Source organism: Tauraco erythrolophus, chromosome 8, assembly GCF_009769465.1.
Source record: "Tauraco erythrolophus isolate bTauEry1 chromosome 8, bTauEry1.pri, whole genome shotgun sequence".
Classification (NCBI taxonomy): Eukaryota; Metazoa; Chordata; class Aves; order Musophagiformes; family Musophagidae; genus Tauraco; species Tauraco erythrolophus.
This window is the reverse complement of record NC_141472.1, coordinates 22,521,371-22,541,848: the sequence shown is the minus strand read 5'-3', so window position 1 is coordinate 22,541,848 and position 20,478 is coordinate 22,521,371. Positions and strand designations below refer to the sequence as shown.

The 20,478-nt window shown below is 44.0% G+C and overlaps 3 protein-coding genes across 3 annotated transcripts; 2 read left to right on the top strand and 1 right to left on the bottom strand.

The window, feature by feature from the left end:
* Positions 1 to 700: 700 nt before the first annotated feature.
* On the bottom strand, positions 701 to 7,437 carry CFAP210 (cilia and flagella associated protein 210). The gene is made up of 9 exons (XM_086615900.1): positions 7,386 to 7,437; positions 6,097 to 6,323; positions 5,518 to 5,691; positions 5,230 to 5,423; positions 4,154 to 4,310; positions 3,023 to 3,162; positions 2,010 to 2,202; positions 1,521 to 1,685; positions 701 to 1,015 (listed from the first exon to the last, which is right to left on the bottom strand). Exons 1-9 carry the CDS (start codon positions 7,435 to 7,437, stop codon positions 701 to 703), a joined length of 1,617 nt encoding a protein of 538 aa, XP_086472026.1.
* Positions 7,438 to 7,559: 122 nt separating this feature from the next.
* Positions 7,560 to 9,821, top strand: PHOSPHO2 (phosphatase, orphan 2). The gene is made up of 2 exons (XM_086615710.1): positions 7,560 to 7,585; positions 8,577 to 9,821. The coding sequence occupies exon 2, from the start codon at positions 8,579 to 8,581 to the stop codon at positions 9,302 to 9,304; it is 726 nt and encodes a 241-aa protein (XP_086471836.1). The 5' UTR covers positions 7,560 to 7,585; positions 8,577 to 8,578; the 3' UTR covers positions 9,305 to 9,821.
* A 3,799-nt stretch (positions 9,822 to 13,620) lies between these two features.
* Positions 13,621 to 17,357, top strand: KLHL23 (kelch like family member 23). Its single transcript, XM_009992528.2, has 3 exons — positions 13,621 to 14,833; positions 16,321 to 16,473; positions 17,047 to 17,357. The coding sequence occupies exons 1-3, from the start codon at positions 13,621 to 13,623 to the stop codon at positions 17,355 to 17,357; spliced, it is 1,677 nt and encodes a 558-aa protein (XP_009990830.2).
* The last annotated feature ends 3,121 nt before the right edge of the window (positions 17,358 to 20,478 follow it).

The following is a 20,478-nucleotide window of genomic DNA, read 5'->3' as shown; positions in this document are numbered from 1 at the left end:
AAGAACGGTCCAACTAGATCGTTCTTTTGCCACGCTTTTTTTGTAGTCGCTATTTACAGCTGCACTGGGACCTGTTTGCCTCCTAGGTGAGGTGACCTTTTAAGGACTGTGATCGAATCACGTTGATATTTTCACATATTATAACTCATTTATTGTGAGACGTTTGTTTTACAGAGGTAGCTGCAAAATGCTGTAAAAACTGCAGTGCCATAACTGTTCTAACTTTCACATATACTAGGTTGGTTTTTCTTCCTCTGTAGATTTTGCAAAGTTGTTTCGTTTTATTTTTCTGTTATGGGGAATACGTAACTGGAAGAGGGCTACTGAAAAATGTGACCTTCGCACTGAGATTTTGTATTGTAGGCCTGAAAAATCTGTGACAGTGAATGTTTAGAATAATGAATAATAAAAATATAACAGTAATAGCAAGCTTTTGGCTGGAATGGGTTACCTTGATGGTCAATTATATATCATGCATTTCCGTCTCAGGTTTAATTAACTTTCATAAAATGCAAGCTGGAGATTTTTGAGGCTATAACCAGTTCTCTGGCAATTTTTTATTTTTCAAATGGACTTCTAGATTGATAGCACATATTCAATGTAGATCATTTACAGTTTAACTCTGCCTAAAAGGGTCAAGAAGATATTTTTTGACCACATGAAAACTGCTTCTGCCTTTCCTTGCTGGATAGTCCCAATATTATTTCATGTTTTTAACTTCTTGAGCAATGGTATAGCTACAACAAGGTAACGGGGTCCCAGCACCATCCTGTGCTTGGAAACTAGTATTGATTCCTTCTTTTCCTCTGGAAAATGGCCTGTGTCCAAGTCCTCTTCTATCTTTGGATGCTTTGAGAAGAGGATAAAGATGATGTGTAGTCTTGGACTCTGATTCAATTACTTGCTTTGCATAGCTCTGAAATTCACGCTCCTTACAAAGTGCAATAACTTCTGCCTGAGCATCGTAGTCCAAATCTGCTTGCTTTGCCTGCTGTTTTTTTGCCTGCTTTTCAGCCTGATGAAGAAAAGGGAATAACAAAGCTTAGTATTTCACAACATAACTATCCCTTAAAACTTAGGGTAAAAGCTTAACAGATCTGCAGCGATGTTAGTTGACACTGGTCAAATGTCATCCCTCCCAACTTGTCTCCCCTGCCACACCCCTCACAAAAAGGCTACATTAAGTAGCTGAGTGAACATCAGCAATTGCTGCTGCTCTTTGGTGACCTGCCCAGAAGATACAAGAGGGCAGCAGCAGTAAATAATGGCACAGGACAGGATTTGATCTGTCATTGCAAACCAACCTTGACTTGCACCACTGCTCTGAGAGGAGGTGGATCACCAGCATATGCAGTGCATACATGATTTTAAAAAACAAACAAACAAAACAACCAACAAAAAAACACAGACAAAACACAGCAAGCTTCCTCTCTCTCTCCCCCTCTCAGGCAGGAGCTGTTGGTTTAGACGTGTGCTTCTTTCTGAGGGGCTGATGGGGTCAGATTGGCTCTTCCATTTACCATTTGCTGGATCTGAATTTTCTGTACTTCTATGTTTGCATCACGTTGTCTTTGTTTCTTGGCTTCTTCCTTTTCCAGGTAGATGCGGTTCTTTTCCATTAACGCATGAAGTTCTTTTTTAGCCTCCGCTTTTTCCTCTCTCTCCTTTTCCACCTTCATCTTCATCTGTATTTTACAAAATACACAAAAAAAAAAAAGTTAACCAAGGAGCTAGCCTGCTAGTTTGGTAGTCATATCTTTCAGCAGAAGCAGCCCCAGATCAGTGTTCTGATAAGCATGGTCATTGTGGCTGGCCAGCATCCAAGCCCAGGGTTTTCAGCAGCCCTGGCAGATGCGTGCCCAGCATAGGAGAGGAAGAGAAGACCCCAGGAAGGATGTCAGTGGACCAAATGAAGCATGCTGATGCATGGCACCAGAGCCACCAGCTGTGATCTGGGCCAGGCTCCTCGGTTGGAGTAAGCAGGAATAAGAACAGACCAGGTTTCTTACCACAGTGGCTCTATGTTCAGCAATAGATTCGATGGCTGCCTTTTCTTTTGCTTCTTTCTCTTTGCGTTTTTTTTCTTGTTCAGCTTCTTTTTTTGCAATGTCTCTAGCAAGACGATCATCTTCCCTCTTCAATGCCTTGTTCATTTGTTCAGCCAACTGGCTAACGATTTTGTCCTGATGTTCCTGTGTTAGTCTGCAGAAGAACATGAACCACCATAACATACAAGAGTACATGCCTGGGTCTACCTGAAGCGTTACTGCTACCAAACTCAGCATTCTCTCGTCTTGCCACTCAGGCCAGCCCACCCAACTCTTTGATCTCCTTGTGTTCCTCCTGGTTTATTTTTTTTTAATTATCCAATTAGCAAATAAATGTTCCCTGTATTCTTGTAACACTAGCATTCTGTTGCAATAATGAGCTGGATCACTTGGGGAGGAATCTGCCTAGCATCTTGCTATCAGGAGAGAAATGTTGGGAGTGTTGGCCAGAAGTAGGAAGAGAGGGGAGCTCTTACATTGGCTCAATGGTATCTTCATGCTGTACCCTCACTGTTAAATTGGTAAACCATCTTCCCTTAATAATAACCCAATGTAATTAATTAATTTAGGTGCCTAGTTGAGAAGTCAAATTATTTTTCTTGATCCGACTCAGGCAAATACAGCTTATGCCCAAAAATACTTTTGTCAAGGATTTTAATTGTCTTTAATTGTTGAGAAGGTGAAGGCTTGCCAGACTATGTGGAAAATCACTGTTCCCAACACACTGGAGTAGAGTTTTTCACTTCTGTAAGTCTTTGTACTTTGAAGGGCAGAGGTATCGCTCACACACACACCTATTACTAAGGAAGCTGTGAAAGAATTTCCTTTTTCTCCTGAATTCCCTATTCTCCCTCTCAGTAGAATTTAATTTTTAGAATAACTGTAGTTTGTGTTACATCAGTCTGAAAGATGTTAGTATGACTACAGTATAATTTTTAGTTTATTTACAATTTATACTCTAGCTTTGTACCTACCTGCGCATTTCAGCTTCTTTCTCCTTTATCAGCTTGGCAATAGTTTCCTTTGCTTTAAAATGAGCTTTAATCCGATCATCTTCTTCCATTTGTTTTTGTTCCTTTACTGCTTTGATAATTTTCTGGTCAGTTACATGCTTCTGCATGGGCAAAACGGTCCTGATATAACCAATGAAGTTCAGAAAATCTGGGCAACTTAAGAGAATTACTCCCTATTCTCTCTCTTTGTATTTCTTTCAAAGAGAGGGAAGGAATTCTTAGTACTTCCCCTTACTTCTCCCTCTCTGTTCAAACATGCATGAAGAGGAGGTAGTAGGTTTGAGGAAGGAGAAGGGGAATTGAGCATCAAACAGCTGCTTCTCCAGGCCATTACACAAACAAATTGCTATGCAATGCAGTGAGCATTATCCTTTGCTCCCATACACACGTGTGGGAGAGGGGGACATTGAGAGGAATGGGTCTGTGCAACCCTCACCAACACATACACAGACTGTACTGGTCCTGGCCCACCTCATCCAAAACTAACCCAGTCTGAGAACTTAATCCAAATCATAGATGAAGAAGAGTTTTCTACAATTTTAGGTAAAAAAACAAGTGTCTTTTATATGCTGGCCAGAACTGTTCTGAGGCATTTCTAGTTTGCGTTTAGTGAGATGCCTTTAAAGGTGAAGAGAGAAGAGTCTTGACTAAATTTGTAAACCTCCCCAGTCATTAAGAGAGAGACAAGTTAAAAAGATACTGTTATGTTCAGACTCAGGCTATTCCTTCTCCGTAACAAAGAAAAATGGGATTAAACCAGCAGGTATGTGGAAGATTAATCCAGTTCTTAAATCAAGGAGAATATTCCTTGATGTCTACAGCAGACTTTTTAATCATAGGCCAGTCAAGGCATCAGGTGCCAATGTCCCTTCAGAAAGGAGAAAGGACCTACCTCCAAGAGGCCTTTCTCAAAAGCACAGAGGAAAGACAGGGCCTGCAACTGGCACAGTAGGCAGATGATCCAATGCTACTGAAGCTGTCAGCAAACCTCCTGTTGCCAGTAGGCCCAATTAGAGATATGGATACTGTTGTTTTACTCCAGACTGTCAAGGTGAAAAAGCATTTTGGACTCCCTGCTTTCCTATTACTTACGTGATACAGTCTCTGGCGTTCAACTTTTTCCTCCTGTTCTTTTTCCATTCTTCTCTGAATTTCCAGTTGGTACAATTGGTTCAACCTCTGTATTTGTTCTCCTTCTCTTTTGTCTTCTAGCTTGGCCAGATCTGCCTGATGCTTGTGCTCCTTTATTCTGAATCAGGAAAAGGAGTTGAATAAACGGGCCAGGGATCACATGAAGTAGTACATAGACAGGGATTCTGCACAACCGTAGGTACCTTGCACGGAAGGATGTGACGCTTTGAACTGAAGGTGGGTAGAATATCAGAGGTGAAAAATAGCATCATTGTTTGTAATGGTAGCCCTCAATCCTCTGACCAGAGATGAGGTATGGCATGCTCACAGACTGCAGTCTAGTGGTAACAAGTTTTATCTGGATGACACGTTAGCACCACTGCATTCATAATGTTCTGGCCTATTTCTGCAGCATCCCCATTAAACGAGATTTCCCCAGTAAGTCCCACCATATCAATGCTTCTCCTTCTGGGCATTCAGGCAACAGCTTAAACTGTTAGTGTTCTCTACTAAGTTCTGCGAGGATTTATGTGTTGGACCTGCAATATGTGAGACCAGACTTTGAACTCTTCCTCTGCCTCAGGAAATTTGATTCCTTCTATCAGACCACCAGGGCCAGTCCTGTAAATACTGCTGGGGACATCTCCACGAGGTTTCTGTAAGAGCTGAGAGAGGGAATGGAGGTGGCAGTGTAAAAATGTAAAATCTGGTTTAACCTTTTCCTTTTCTGGGACCAAAATGGAGTTAAAAGACACTTTCAGTAACAACTTTTGAATAGCGATTTGACTAAAACCCATTGATGCCTACCGGAGACAATTTTACACGCAGACTGATGGCAATTAAAAGACACTGCATGTCACAGCTTTTCCCCTTTGTGCAAGGTCTTTTGTGACACTCTGGATTTTTCTTTTAAAGTGTCGCATTTGTAAATCAAATTATTAGTAATAAGTTTCTATAAAACCTTACAGAATGTATTTGTGAGAAGAGAGTCTAAGTAAATAATAAAGTAGGGTTACTTTTGATTAATTATTACTTACTGTTCCAGCTGATATCTGCGTAGTGCCTGTTGATTCATACAACGCTGATGTGCTTTTTCTTCCTCTCTGAGAATATCTTCTTTACGTTCATGTTCCTTTTCTTCATCCTTCTTTTTCTTAACATCTGACTTTAACTTTTTAAATTCAACTTGAGCATCTCTTTCTTTTAGGACCTCAGCAAGTAGAAGTGCACTCTGCAAGAGAACGTTTAAAGTAATTAGGATGTTCAGAAGTCTTTAAAGAAATTCAGTACAATTTGACTTAAAAAATTTTAAGTTGTCAACAGACATGCAACTCTTTCACTTTGTCATTCTGGTAGTATAGGTAGGTTTTTGCACGATCAATCGCCTCCTTCCTTTTTGCTGCTTGGAACTGTTCCTCTTCCAAATCAAGTAACTTTCTTTCTTCCTCTTCTCTTTCTTCATGTAATTGTTTGGCTTTAAGTTTCTGTTGTGCCAGGCCCTACAGCGCAGATAAAATTAGAAATCACATTTGAAGCACGTAGATTAAAAATGTGTAAACCATTCTGAAGATGATATGCTCAATGTTTGTTTTTTTTTTAATTTTGTATTTTAGCTTTAATTACGAATTTCAAACGTTGATGTTAGATGTTAAATATATCTAAATGGAGTTTAGTTAAAATACATATTTAAAAGCCAATGTTAAACAAAGGGAGTACAGCTAGAAATGTTACCATGAGTGGTTTGCATAGAATCATAGAATCATTAAGGTTGGAAAGGATGTCTAAGATCATCAAGTCCAACTATCAACCCGATACCACCATGCCCACTAAACCATGTCCTGAAGTGCTACGTTTGCATATATGAAAATGAATCCCTTTGTTTAAAAATGTATCTTGTACTTAACCATAATGGTATTGGGCCAGTCTTTTACAACTGCTTTGGAGCGTAAGTGCATTTCTTCCCGTTCTTTCTTCTCAGCGAGGATGCGTGCTGCTTCTCTAGTTGTGCTGACGAGATTGTCCTGAATCCTTTCCCATTCTGCTTTTGGCAATACAATTACCTGATGAAGATCTACTTCATTTGGAAGAAAAAATCCATCTAGAACATTATTTTCTTCCAAATGATGTGACACTGCGCAGAGGGAAGAAAGAATACTGAGGTTACTTGGTATCAGAAAATCCTAGATTCAGACCTGTATCGGGATTTGAGTTCCTGCATAGTAACAACACTTCAGGTCTCCTAACAGGTGCTGTCCCCATCCCAGTACCCCAGAGCTGAGACAGAGTGTCTGTATCTGTAGTCTAACTATGGCCAGTGTATGTACTTGGGCTGTGGCTGAATGCCTTAACTGTTTGTCTGTCCCCTTCCCTGGTTGCGTGTACGGCGAGGTTCAGCTTGTGGCAACTGACGCTTTGCAGGCAGTACTTGGGGATGGTTCTGAGAACAGCATTCCCAAAAGGAGAGGGGGAATATTGGTGAAGCCATTTTTTCTGGCTGGATGTGGCAGCAGTTTGGGCAGAGGCTGTGCCTTACCACCCTTGTCCTGCACACTCAACGTATTTACTAAAATAGGTCTGGCTTGTGGAGGAGTTTCTTGGTTTGTTGGAAAGATTGGCCTTTCTGTGTTGTATTAGGCTTGCATACACGTGTGCATGCAGCAACACAGCTTTTTCAGGTGATCACTAGGAGGGTTGTCCTGTTAGAAATTCTCCTTGTTTGTCGGATTTGCAGCAGACTGATGTGCTGTGTCTAAAACGCAAAGGAGGCTTTCTCTGACAGCAACACTTATGTCAAAGTTTGCTTTTCAGATGCCGTTGCTGATCTGTTTGTCTTATGGTGGGGATGGACCTGATCTTCTCCCTCTGTCCCAGGTGAAGGCAGCCTTGCCAAAAGTAAACGTACGCTGGGAATAGGGAACTGCCAGGCACCTGGTTCCTCTCTGGCTCCAGCTGTTGGATGATACTGGACGGCCACTGGTTTCAGGTTATTCTTTCTACGTAATTCTTAGGGAGAAACAGCCTGTCCTGTTGGCTGCAGCTGGGAGAGCTGGGGGGAGGTTTCGGGGGAGTCATCCTGGACACGGGGAGGAGGAACGTCCGTGCGGCCTCCCGGAGCCGTGTGCAGCCGGAGCGGCTACGGGCTCGGCACTGCCCTCCCCCCGGGTCCCGGTGCCCGCGGGGGAGCCTCACTCACGGGCCAGCTGCTGCCGCCTGCCGCGGGGGAGCCCGGGCCTCGCCGCCGCCATGGCCCCGTGCCGCGCCGCCTGTGTGCGTCCTCGCGCCGTTGCCGGGCAACCCGGCGGTGTAGAGTCACGTGACGGCGAGGGCTGGGAGGCACGTGGCGGGCGGCGGGCGGGGCTGGCGCGGAGGGAGCCGGAAGCGGCGGGTGCGGAGGTGGGTCGGGGGACGCCGGTGGCGCGCGCCGCGCGGTCGGTAGCGGCGTCGCTCTTTCCCCTCACGGGCTGCCGGGCCGCCGCCCCCCTTCCCCGGCCGGCTCCGCTTCGCCAGCGGCCGCAGTGCCTCCGCCGGGGTCGCCGCGCCGCTCTACCCCTCGGCCCCGCCGTCGCGGCCCGGGCGGAGGGCGGCAGGCGCCGCTGTGCGTTAGACAGAGGGCCGCTGGTGTGGCGGCGCGGGCTGCGGGCGCCGGGCCGCGGGGCGGAGGGGCCCCTGGCGCTGAGGAGGCGGCGGTGCGGGGTTAGGGGTGTGCGGGGACGTGCCCGTGAGGGACGGCGCGGGTACCCAATGAGGCGTCTCCCGCTCCCGGGGATTTCCGCAGCCCAGTGGTGGGCTGTAGGTACGGAAATGGCAGGGCTAGAGCAAGCCGACTGTTTTGTTGTTGGTTTTTTTTTTTTCCCCCACAGCCACAAATGGCAGTTTCTTTTCGTTGGCTGCTTTGTTTTTGGTGTGTCCATGTTAAAAAGACTGGCTCTGTCTGTTCAGTAGTAGTTTCCTTTTGAAATGTTTCTTAAGGTGTTTTTCCAGGAGAATCCCAGTTTGGTTGCGTTGGTAAGTGATGATGGAGAAATTTAGAATCATTGGTCAAACTGATGGTGCTTGAGTACTGGAAGATTGACCCTGTGTTAGCAAGTATTAGTAACTATGCAGTATGAGTTTAGATACTTTGACGTCTATTTTAAACGGAAGTTTGATCCTGAACCAGAACTTTGACCTTTACAGACTGCTTTTTTAGCTTCAGCACAGCTTCCCATAGCTGTTCCCATAGTGGCCATAAATAGTTCACTTTGTTTAGATATTTGTCCTAACGCTTCATTTTCTTGCAGAATTTTTCTCTTCTGAGCACAAGATCAGGGTAGGAATTCAGTATTTTTGTTTATATAAATAATTATCTTTTTTGTTTGTTTGTTTTGGAAACTGTTTCTGACAGCTATGAAATTTCTGTTGGTTTTTGATTTTGACCATACAATCATAGATGAAAATAGTGATACCTGGATTGTGAAATGTGCTCCTGAGAAAAAACTTCCTAATGAATTAAGAAACTCCTACCGACCAGGACATTGGACAGAATATATGGGCAGAGTCTTTGTCTACTTGGGGGACAATGGCGTCAAAGAAGATGAAATGAAAAGGACTATGACAACAATTCCTTTCACTGCGGGAATGGTAGATCTTCTGGGTTTTATTGGCGAACACAAAGAGTTGTTTGACTGCATAATTGTTTCAGATTCTAATACAGTATTTATTGACTGGATTTTGAAAGCTGCTGACTTCCGTGCAGTGTTTGATGAAGTGTTTACAAACCCTGCAGCGTTCAGCAGCACTGGCTGTCTTACTATACAGAACTTCCATGCACACCATTGTGCAAAGTGCCCTAAAAACCTTTGCAAGAGGAAAGTTTTAAAAGAATTTCTAGATAAACAGTTGGAGCGAGGAGTAAGTTATACACAAATTGTGTACATAGGTGATGGTGGGAATGACTTATGTCCAGTAATGTTTTTGAGGAAGGATGATATTGCTATGCCCAGGCAGGGTTATACCTTGGAGAAAAAGATTTCTCAACTGGCCCAAGATCTCAGTCCTGTAGAGTGTTCTGTTTTGGTTTGGTCGTCTGCTACTGAAATCATGTCTTATCTGAAGCTGCTTATAAAAGAATAATTCAAATGATAAAAGGAAACTAATAGAGTTGTATTTTATCTTCACGGGAGAGAAAAAACGTGTGTGTGTAAAAGCACAAAATCGTAAGATTGATCTGTTATCTGAACTAATGTTTTTAAAACACAATATGTAAAACTGTTACTATTCAATCTTGGCAATGGTGGGAAAGTGAAGTTAAAATGGCTTTCTAACATGGTACACATTCCAGCATAAGTGGAGAAGGGGGGTTGCGAGAGGAATTGCCATTATTCTTTGTTTTCCCTCTCCCCCACCAAGCCTTTATCAACTACGTAACTGACGTTTTCTGTTCTGCGTGCTTAGGGGAAGGAGTAGGATTAGTGCACAAAAGAATGAAATTCTTTACTTACAAAACATTAGGTGCCAGGAGGGTGGTTCTGGAGCTGTTGGCTTTTATACTTCTTTGATCTGGATAAATGTTTGATTTTTGTAAATTATTTGTTATGCTTTTAATCTTGTTTGATCTGAAGATGCATTTATATTTTCAATATACTGAATATTTTACCAAACCAAATTACTTTTTAATAGTTTATATCATCTTGTATTGTAAAGACAATAAAAGTTATGGTTGATGATAAAAGCAACACATGTGATTTGTGTAATATATTCTACTGGCCTATGCGTCATCAGGCACCCGATCTTGTAAGGGCCTGGAGAGAGTGAACACAAGTGTAGGTGTCAGCCTTTGGGTAACACCTTCATTTATTTTGTCAGTCAGACCTCTTCTCTTCCGGAGAGCAGTAAGGACGTTGCTGTTCTGTTTAGAGGAAAGTCACTCTCCCGTTCTCCTGACTACCGCCCTGGCAGTGTGCTGCTGCCACTCCACATAGAGCTAATGCTGGTTTGATCTTCCATGCTGACAGCTCCGAGTCAGCTGGGTTTCTGCTGTAATGCACAGGCCTACAGAACGATGCGTATGTACACGTTTATGCCGATTTTACCTTTTCACTCTCATCCGTATCTTTAGCATCATTCTCTCTTACAGGCTGGAAGGGAACATCTCTGTCCATTTTAACTGTTTAACAGAATTGTTCTGTCTTTGAATAGTTTAAGGAGTTGTTTGTGAACGTGCAGTCTTTCTCTTTAGCACCGGCAGTGAGATGAGCCCCAAGAGTTGGGCTATGCATATATAGAGATTAAAAATCAGTCTCATTAAAATTAAATAATGTATTTTCATGCCAAATGTTTTCCTTCTTATAGTCCCACAAAAGGTCCAAAACGATGATGTAGTCTGCTATTGAACTGTGTCTGGTTTAGCTTAAGTGCCTTAGTAATGAGAAATTAGTCCAACTTTTGCAGCACTTTGGTTGCAGGTGTCTGAGGTGTAGCTCAGCAGGCTGCAATCACTGTATCTGTCTTCCTCGGTTTTCCGTGCAGCATTGTTGTATTTTTTCTTACCAGTGTTTGATGTTGTCACTACCTTTCCCTCAGTTGAAGATTTTTAGAAGTGGTCTTCCCTGTTTACAGGCTGATAGCGTGTATAAATTAAGATTTCCTTTGAATACTTCCTTGTAAATGGTCCTGCTCTTAGCCCTTCACCTGTTGTAATGAATTGCAGAAGGTTGCTTTGAACAGTCTGTTGTCCAAGATGTCCAGAATAACATACTTGAGTTCTCAGGAGTGTTGCTTTGATGATAAGTATCTGATAGGTGCCGGAGATGTTTGTATTGAAGGTCTTACCCTATTGTCTTGTGCAAGGGCACAAAGCGTCTGAAGGGCTGGTGGGTCTCAAGTTGTGGCAAGTTTAAGCTGTCTGACTTACAGGTCATAACAAAAGAATGGTAATGGTTGTTGCATAGTACAGTTTTGTATGGTTATTTTTTTTAAGTTGTGCGTCTCCTTCGTTCTAGATGTGCTGCTTAGTGTTCCAGATCCTTTGCCAGTCTCTTCTGTGCCTTTCAGAACTTAGTTGTGAGACAGCTGGCTTTCAGTTTATCCACAGATCTCAGTTACTGCTTACTTAAAATCAAAAAACTAGTATATGATTAATTATTCAGCTTTTTCTTCCACTTTTATTAGGTTAGCTATTGTTCTTTTAGCCTTAAGGAGCCCATCTTGTATTTTTGCTGTGGGAGTGAAAAATTGAGTGCAAAATTCATCTTCATGCTCAAAAAGGGGTGTTTTTTGTGGTTTGGATGAAAGTACTGAAGCAGGAGTTGAGAGTAGATTAAGCAAAGCAGACTACTGGAAATATTAGCAATTATGATCCAGTCACTTCAAGTAGAGGGTAGAGCTGATGCGATTTGCTAGGCAAGTGCATGTTGGAGACAGAAGAAATTTTTCCATTCCAGTAGGTAGGCCATTAAGCTACTAATATGAGGTCTTGGATTGGTTTTTTTTGTATTAATAAAAGAGAGGAGAGAGCTTTTCTGAAGCACCACAATTACCAAATTTTTCCATATTTTTGTATGAGGGAGGGGAGATGAGTATCTCCCAAAAGGTGAAGCTGGCTTAAGCTGGTAACCCATCCAAAAGAGAAAGGGAGAAGCTCCTTGAAGGGACACGTGTTCAGTACTAAGTGTTGCCAACCTCCAGACTTGCTGGCAGTTTAAATCCACATGCTCTTTGGAAGGGAGATGACTTAGGTAGTTGTGAAAACAAATGTGTAATGGAAGGCGTATGTGTGTATGGGAAACTTTCTATATGGTAACAGGTCTGCTCTCGTACACCAGCTACTATGAAGAGTACTTAGCCTTAGTATTGTGTGCTAGTAGGATGGCCAAGACTTGGGAGAAGTTACTGCTTGTCCATAGGAGGCTGATGAAATGGAAAGTGCAGAACCACAGCAAAACAAAGCCGTTGGCATGGGAATGTATAAACACATTCCGGGCCGTACAAGGGAATGCTCCAGAGGAAGGAATGGAGTAATGCAGCTGAGGGACAGGCACAGGTCAGAGACTCAGGGCTACTGCTAGTTCCTGAGTTACACCAGAAAACTCCAATTTCCTACGCTAACAATGCATCAGGAGCGGCTGAAAAACTGAAAGCAAAGATGTGTGAAGGGTTTGTTGGTTTTGTTTGGATCAGCTTATTTATGTCTCCTGTGCACTACATAAAGGGCAAGGGCAAGCGTGAATCCTGGTGTGCAGTTAGCATGTGAGGAGAGATGGCGGGAGGGGTATGGCCATATACACTTTCCAGTTCAAATTCCTTCTTTAGTTCATGCTTCTGGTGAGTATCAGGGACAAAGTACCACCAGTAATTAAAAGCAGAAAGAAAAAAAATAATGCTTTTTAATTTGTGGAGAGAAGGAGCTCTTCTAATTTCTCCTTTTGGGTATTGTTGGCACTTAGTTAATAACAAATTTCCACCTCCTTTTGTTAGGAGAAACCACTGCCTGTCCTTTCAATCCCGGAGAGCTCTGGCAGGGCAGGGGGACCTGGCTGCTGGACCCAAAGGATCCCAGCCCTGCTGCAGGTGAAGGAGGGAGCACAGCTGCTTAAACCAGAGCACGCAGAAAATTTCTTCTCTGCTAGTGAAACAAAGACTTCTTAAATGGTGAAGCACGTTTTCAGACGTGGTAAAAGCCAATATAACCATCTTTTTGAATAATTTGCTTGTTGTTGGAATCTGTTTGTCAGCATAGCTTGTGACTGCCGCGTTCAGGTGTGAACTGGGTCTGGTGAACTGGTGGCTCTGGCCACCCCATCGAATCCCATCCTTCTGGAACGGGGGAGCCCCTGGAGCTCGCTGTGCTTCCCAGTACAGTGCCTGGGAGAGCGGGGTTCCCCTGCGAGAGGCGGCTTCAGATGGCTTAGTGGCGGTCAGGCCCCCTGGCTGTGCTGTGCGGCCGAGTGCCACCACGCTGGCGGCGCTCCCCGGGCATCTGCCTCTGTCCCTAGTGCGGCCGGGCCTTGTGTCGCCATCGCAGTCAGCCTGGGAACCCCCTGCCCCCGCGGGTGGGGAGCTCCGGGGCAGCAGCAGCGCTTCGGGCCGGAGCTTCCCGGCGGCGAGCCGGCCGGCGGGCGGGGGCCGGGCTGGGCGCCCGGGCCCGCTGACCTGGCGGGGGCGGGCGCCGGGGCACCGAAATAGGAGCTGCCGCTCCGGCCCCGCCGCCTCCCGCCGGCAGCGGCTCTTCCCGAGACGGTCGCGGGGCTGCCGCGGGCCTGGCTGCGCCCCTCGCCGCGGCCGCGCTCCGCCCGGGCGTAAGTACCGCGCCGGGGGTGGGTGGTCGCCGTAGGGCGGCGGGGCTTGGCGGAGCGGCTGTCCGGCCCGCGGCGGGGCGCGGACAAAGCCGCGGGGAGCCCGGCGCGGCGGTCCCGGCTGCCGGCTTTTGTGCGCGGCTTTCTGCGAGGGCGATGGCGGTGGCCGGGCAGGGGGAGTACGCGTACCTCTACGAGGACTCCTCTCACCCCGCCGGTTTCCTGGAGGCGTTCCGGGCGTTTTACCTGGAGGGGCTGTTCACCGACATCACCCTGCAGTGCGCCTCGGGGGTCATCTTCCACTGCCACAGGGCCGCCCTGGCGGCTTGCAGCAATTACTTCAAAGCCATGTTCACAGCCGATATGAAAGAGAAATCTAAAAACCAGATCAGGCTTCCTGGGCTCAGCCATGCCGTACTGGAAGCCCTCGTGAATTACGCATACACATCACAGATCCAGATAACAAAGAGAAACGTCCAAAGCCTACTCCAGGCTGCAGACCTCCTCCAGTTCGTGTCTGTAAAAAAAGCCTGCGAGCAGTTTCTGGTGAGGCACTTAGATGCTGACAACTGCATAGGGATGCATGCCTTTGCCGAGTATCACGATTGCTCGCAGCTAGAAAAAGAGTCCAGGAGGATATTATTATGGCAGTTTGAAGAAGTGTGGAAGCAGGAGGAGTTTCTGGACATGGACAAGGAGAAGCTCTCTCATATTCTCTCCAGAGAGAACCTCAATGTTTGGAAAGAAGAGGTAGCCATTGAAGCTGTCGTTAGGTGGGTTGCACACAACGTGGAAGGAAGAATTGAGGACATCTATGAACTGCTGAGCTGCATCAAAGTAGACTTAGATAACATGTATCTGAGGTCAGCTTTAAGCCTACACAAAAAATGCCGACTTAATGACGATAAGATAAGGTCGCTCATATACAATGCCCTGAACCCCAATCCCAAAGGTCTTTCCAGAAGACCCACAGCAGCCATGTATGTGATCGGAGGATATTACTGGCATCCTTTATCAGAAGTGCATGTTTGGGATCCTTTATCCAACGCATGGATCCAGGGAACAGAGATGCCAGATCACACCAGAGAGAGCTATGGGGTCGCTAGCTTGGGACCAGACATATATGTGACAGGAGGTTATAGAACAGAGAGCATCGAAGCCCTGGACACCGTGTGGATATACAACAGTGAGAGAGATGAATGGACAGAAGGCTGCCCCATGCTTGACGCGAGGTATTACCACTGTGCGGTTTCCTTGAGTGGCTGCATCTATGCCTTGGGTGGTTACCGAAAGGGAGCTCCGGTGCAAGAAGCTGAGTTCTATGATCCGTTGAAAAAGAAGTGGCTTCCTATTGCAAACATGATCAAAGGTAGGTAAGCTTTTGTATGGTGTCTGCCTCAAACGTCAGTCCTTTTGCATTTGTCGGTTTTAAGTGTCATGGACGCATTTAGGGTTTGATCCAAATTCTAGTGAAGTCCATGGGAATCTCCTGTTAATGCTTTGGGTCAGGTCTTTACTGGGTGAATGACTGTGAACATCCAAACACTAGAGTGGAAAAGCAAGTGTTAGTCTCAGTTTAATTTTGCCTTCTTTCAGGAGTAAAATTTCTGTTCTAACTAGAAAGAAATCAGAAAACTACCTGGGATTGGCGTCTGTTCAGTAGATGATCAAAGGGCAAGCTCCAATAAAGGGATTGTATTATTTTAATATGAGCAAATTACTAAATTTTTTTGTGTAATCATTTATAAAGGTGTCATCTTAATTTAAAACTTCTTGCATGCAATTTCCTAATATTTCAGTGTATCATCTGTTCAGGATCCTTAGTTTAATCTTTAGTGTGAGGATAATGAAGAGCACAATGACCTGTTTCTGGCAGCCAAAATAGTGATCTATTAAGAATGTATGGATTTGGATCACAGCTGAACTAAAGAGTGTTATTTTGTTATAAAATTTATAAACAATTATACATTGTGTCATACATTTTTATAAATTAATGCAGTTATTTACAATTAATTGAAAATCTTACTGTAAGTTGATGCAACACAATGTTTTTCTACATACATGAGAGTTTTTGGAGGTATCTGTAACAGGAAAAAACACTTGCGCTCCTACAACTTTCTTCATCCTCCGTGTATTTTTCCACAAACATTGCTAGTATTCTGTTTATATTTCCTTTAAAAATAGAAATGCTATGCTAATACTGTGAGCAGTTACACATTCTGTGCAGCTGTTTTGTCCTGTTTTCTGTGTGAAACTTCTTAGAAAATCAGAGTGGCTTTTTTAAGCATCTAATATTGGTCCATTTTATCTTGCTAGATCCCTTGGTTTATTTTGTTTTCTTCTCCTAGAGACAGAGTTAACGTGGCTCCGTTCTGTTTCTGTCCTTGTTTATACAACAGCATAATTAATAATACCATGAGAAAGACTAAAAGCATCAGAAAAGTTACCCCGAGACACTGAATGATCTCGACTCTACTTGTCTTTGTCCTTGCCATATGAGTGACTTTTAAAAATCTCTTTAACTTAGGGAAATATTGAAAGTAACTCCCCATTCCAAAACTAGCGTGACAATATGTCTTCAATTACTGCATAAAAATGCTGTGAAATATTGTATGGCCATATTATATGCAATATGTATCGGTTACTGCAGTTTTACTTAATTGCTCTTCACTTACGCTGATAAAATAAGGTTCCTTGGCAAGTTTATTTAATTTCACATTCAGTTAAATACTTGCAAGCACAATTTCACCCTAAAATATTAATTCACAAATCATTTGAAATGGGATTATGGATGGAAGTGACTGTGGTTATTGTGTGCAGTCTGAAGGTGTGTTGTGACTTTCACACTGTGTACAGGTGTTGGAAATGCCACTGCCTGCGTCCTGCATGAAGTCATCTACGTAACTGGAGGTCACTATGGGTACAGGGGAAGCTGCACCTATGATAAAATCCAGAGATACCATTCAGGTAGCAATGAGTGGAGTATAGTCACCACAAGTCCGCATCCAGGTAAACAGTAATTTCTGTAACAAGCGTAGAGCTTGATTAGATTACTTGTATCTGTGAGTCTTTAGGCCCACCTAAGAGTTTCTGGCATGTTGCTAATAGAAGGAACAATGCTTTTAGGGCAGCAAGGGCCAGAGTGGGATCATTTCCCTTTTCCAGACTCTCAGAGAGGAAGGGAAGACCCTCTTCAAGCATCTGTTCTATAGTAATCACTATATAGATGTTGAACTAAAGAATGGCTGCATTCTATTAAATAATTATTTTCTGTAAAATCTGTCTATTCAGATGCATTTGGCAAAAAAAATTTCTATGACTTTTTAAAAGGTTTTCTCTATGTTCTGCATTTGGTAACAGCATGTTTTTAAAGCAGTTCTCACTAAGTACTGGTGCTCATGTCCATGTTCTCTGTAATGCCTTGAGCTTGCTTTTACCAAGTGTAGCAGAAAATCCTGAGGTGTCTCCTAAGCTCAGTGATGAAACTCAGCCACCCTCAGTGGTGCCCAGTGTTTGTCATGTAGCTGCAGTTTAAGTTAACGTTGTCATGCTGAGTTGAACTGTATTCCTTTCTTCCTGAAGAATATGGATTGTGTTCAATTACATTACAAAACAAGATCTATTTTGTGGGTGGACAGACGACGATCACGGACTGCTATGACCCAGAGCGAAACGAGTGGAAGCAGATGGCTCACATGGTGGAGAGAAGGATGGAGTGTGGCGCGGTGGTTATGAACGGATGCATCTATGTAACAGGAGGATATTCCTATTCAAAAGGAACATATCTGCAGAGTATCGAGAAATACAACCCTGAACTGAATAAGTGGGAAGCAGCAGGTAACCTTCCCAGTGCTATGCGGTCACATGGCTGTGTCTGTGTGTATAACGTGTAAACATCTAATTTTCATTTCGTTGTTACAGAAAACAGCAGATTCAGTATTCATAGTAGTACTGATTACCTCATGAATGAGATGTCTAGTACAATCTCTTAGCACACACCGTTAAAAACTAGGTATAACTTGTCTTTATTTTAAACAGTTCAGAAATACAAATGTGGTAACAAGATTTCCATATATTTTTCAGTCAAATCATTCTTTGTCATGAAAGCTTTCAAATGACTCTTTTATAATACTTTGTGCAGCTATATAGGAACTACTGTGAAAAACAGATTTTTTTCATTAATCACTGGGTGGAACTGTGATCTGGTGCTAAGGTGAGTAAAGCCAAACAAAATGCTCTGCATTTCTGTGGACTACTGGGCTTAAGGTCAAATTGTTGATACTCCGAAGGTAGCTTTAGAAATGGTTCATTGCCACAAGCCAACAGTATCACTTGGATAGCTAGTTTACCACGTCCAGAAATCACGAGGACATACAGGATACCTCTAATTCTACTTTCAGATGCCAAAGCAGAGAAGAGCACAGGCTGGGCATGAGGGAAGAAACGCCATGCAGTATTCCCAGAGCACAAGCTGAAAGCGTGCGCTAGTTTTTCCGGAGGAGAACAGCGCTGTGCAGTACAAGCCAGTTTGAGAAAAGTGCTCACTTTGCCATTCTTACACTGGCAGGGCCCGTGCGAAATAAAAAAAGACTCCGCGTGGCTTTGCAATGGGCTCTTTGGCTGATGCACAGGTATTGGTGATTTTTTTTTTCAGAGGAAAGCCTTACCATGGTAACTGTTTTTTTAAATCAGGTTTAAGACATGTGTCTTTGTGGAATGGAGGGAGGAGATGAGAGAGACTGGAAGGTTGCTAACATCCCCTGAGATAGAAACTTCTCTGTTTTGTGTAATACCATTCGGTCTTTTCTTAAAGTGCTAAAATGTGACTTGAGTGAAGGTGACAACTGAAGAAACTTGTCAAAATATGTTATGCATGGACAAATTGAATGCTACGTGGTCCACTGGATTTATTTATTGTTTCTCTCAAAACATAATATGAGATCTTCAAATTCTGTCTAGAAAGCAACCTGAGGTGGGCAGGAAGGTCATAATTTCGTCATCTCTTCACTGGGAAACTTCCGTGGCAGGCTCCCAGCGCAGCATGGCCGTGCCAGCACCAGCAGAAAGCAGAATCCATAGGTAGCATTTAAATAGCTGGTGTTCTGACCCTGCCATCCCCAGCCTTCCCACCAGTCCGTGTTATGCACCCTGCCATGTAGTAGTAATACAAATGCATTTGGCTGAATTGTTACTGCAGTGACTTCTTGGGGTTTGTTTTCTCCTCATAGCTTGTACGGATAGTGTAGTGTGGGGCCTGTTACTGGCCTGGTTCCCTGAGGGAGCACGGTGCAACTGTGTTGTCTTTCCGTGCGTGTCTAAGCTCCTAACGCTGGGCTCACTTGTCTGGGTTCAGCTATGCTCTACAGGGAGGTGTAGGCCTTAAAAATACACCTTTTTTTTCAGGTTTTATGAAAAATGGTAATAGGATAGAGGCAGGAGAGAGAGACTGAATGGAGCACATGAGTTGTGTGGAAAGTACAAGATGGTAAAGCCTTCCCGGTGCCGAGGAGGTGGCTGTGAGGAGAGTTCCCGCTCCCACCTTTGCTGCCCCTCCCCTGGTCCCGCTTCAGCTGCTGCGGGGCTGCACGGTCTGATAGCAGTGATCCAAAGAAATGCGTGCTTTGGGGAGCAGAGAGGCTTTTTTTAGCCCAGATCAGTTCCCCCATCCAGCTTATGAAATGACTGCAGAAACAGCTGTTAGATGTTGGCATGAGGCAGGGACGGCACAGGGCTGCCATAGTGCGTGGTGGGAACTTCCTACACCAGCACTGCCACCTAAAATGAAATTTTGGTTTTATTGGATTTATCAGATACGATGAAAGGAGCTTTCCAAGCAGGTAAGCCCACAGTTTATAATATTTCTTTTTCTTAATCATAAGCGTTTTCAATATTTTTTTGTTCTTTCACATTTTTATGCTTTTTCTCACTTGCATTTGACTGCTGGTAGCAGGTGGCACTCAACTCTGAGCTTTGATGTGAAATCTGTGGTGTATATATAGCGCTTGTTTTGATGTCTTTGCGTGTCACTTTACTATGTCAGAACCTCCTGTGTGTGTGGTTCAGTGTTTTGTTTCATTATCTGTCCCACTGAGAGCAATTTAAGGATCCAATGTACTTTGTTGAAAGACTCCAAACTGTAAAGAGGTGTGAGGAATTGAACTCTGACTCTGTTTTGAAAAGCAGCAGGTGGGCCATGCAGGTGGGAAAAAGAAAAAATGTGAATTTATTTCTCCTGGAAATCTTCACAGCTGAAAACTCTTCAAAGGCAGGTGGAGATTTAAAGGAGAACATCACAAGGGCATGAAGGTGATCTTTGTATGGAATGAAACCACAGTGAACTCAACGTGCATGTAATTTTTCAGTGCAAAACATGTACCTGTGAAGCTTCATGTTTTTTGAAAAACAGGAGCATGGAACAGCTGCTTGTGGCTGGCCCCAAGGTTCATTCTGGCCCGTATCCTGTCATCAACAGTCCTAAATTCGTGAAAGGATGTCAGAATGAGACCAGGACTAACAAAACCCCCCAGCATCCACCTGTCCATTGCTTTAAACAAGGTGCTTAACATTACTGAAAGACAGCACTGTCCCAGGGCTGGAGCACAGGCACTGGAAGCCAGAGTCCACTTTTTCCCTCTGGGCACCCTGCAGGCAAGTGGTACGCTGCTCCTCGGCCTCAGCTGCTCCTCTACCTCAGCATAAGTGCGAAGTGAAAAAAAGCCTTCAGTTCTGACACGCTAGGAGAGTATGTGCTGATCTAGTGTCAACGGACATTAATGAGATTACTGCCGAGGGCTTCGGATCAGTCCTGATTTTTTAGAGATTTTTGAATGCGTTAGAATAAATGGAGTGTAGAAGTTGAGACTCGTGGTTAAACTGCTGCAGTTTATTACAATGACCTGCAATGCCCTTTTAAATTAGCTCGTGGCTGTAGCACATCCCAAGAAAGCATGTCGCAGTCAGGTCTTGAGCACAGGCAGGAGTATGAATTCAGTGAGAGGAACAGGGATTCTGGCT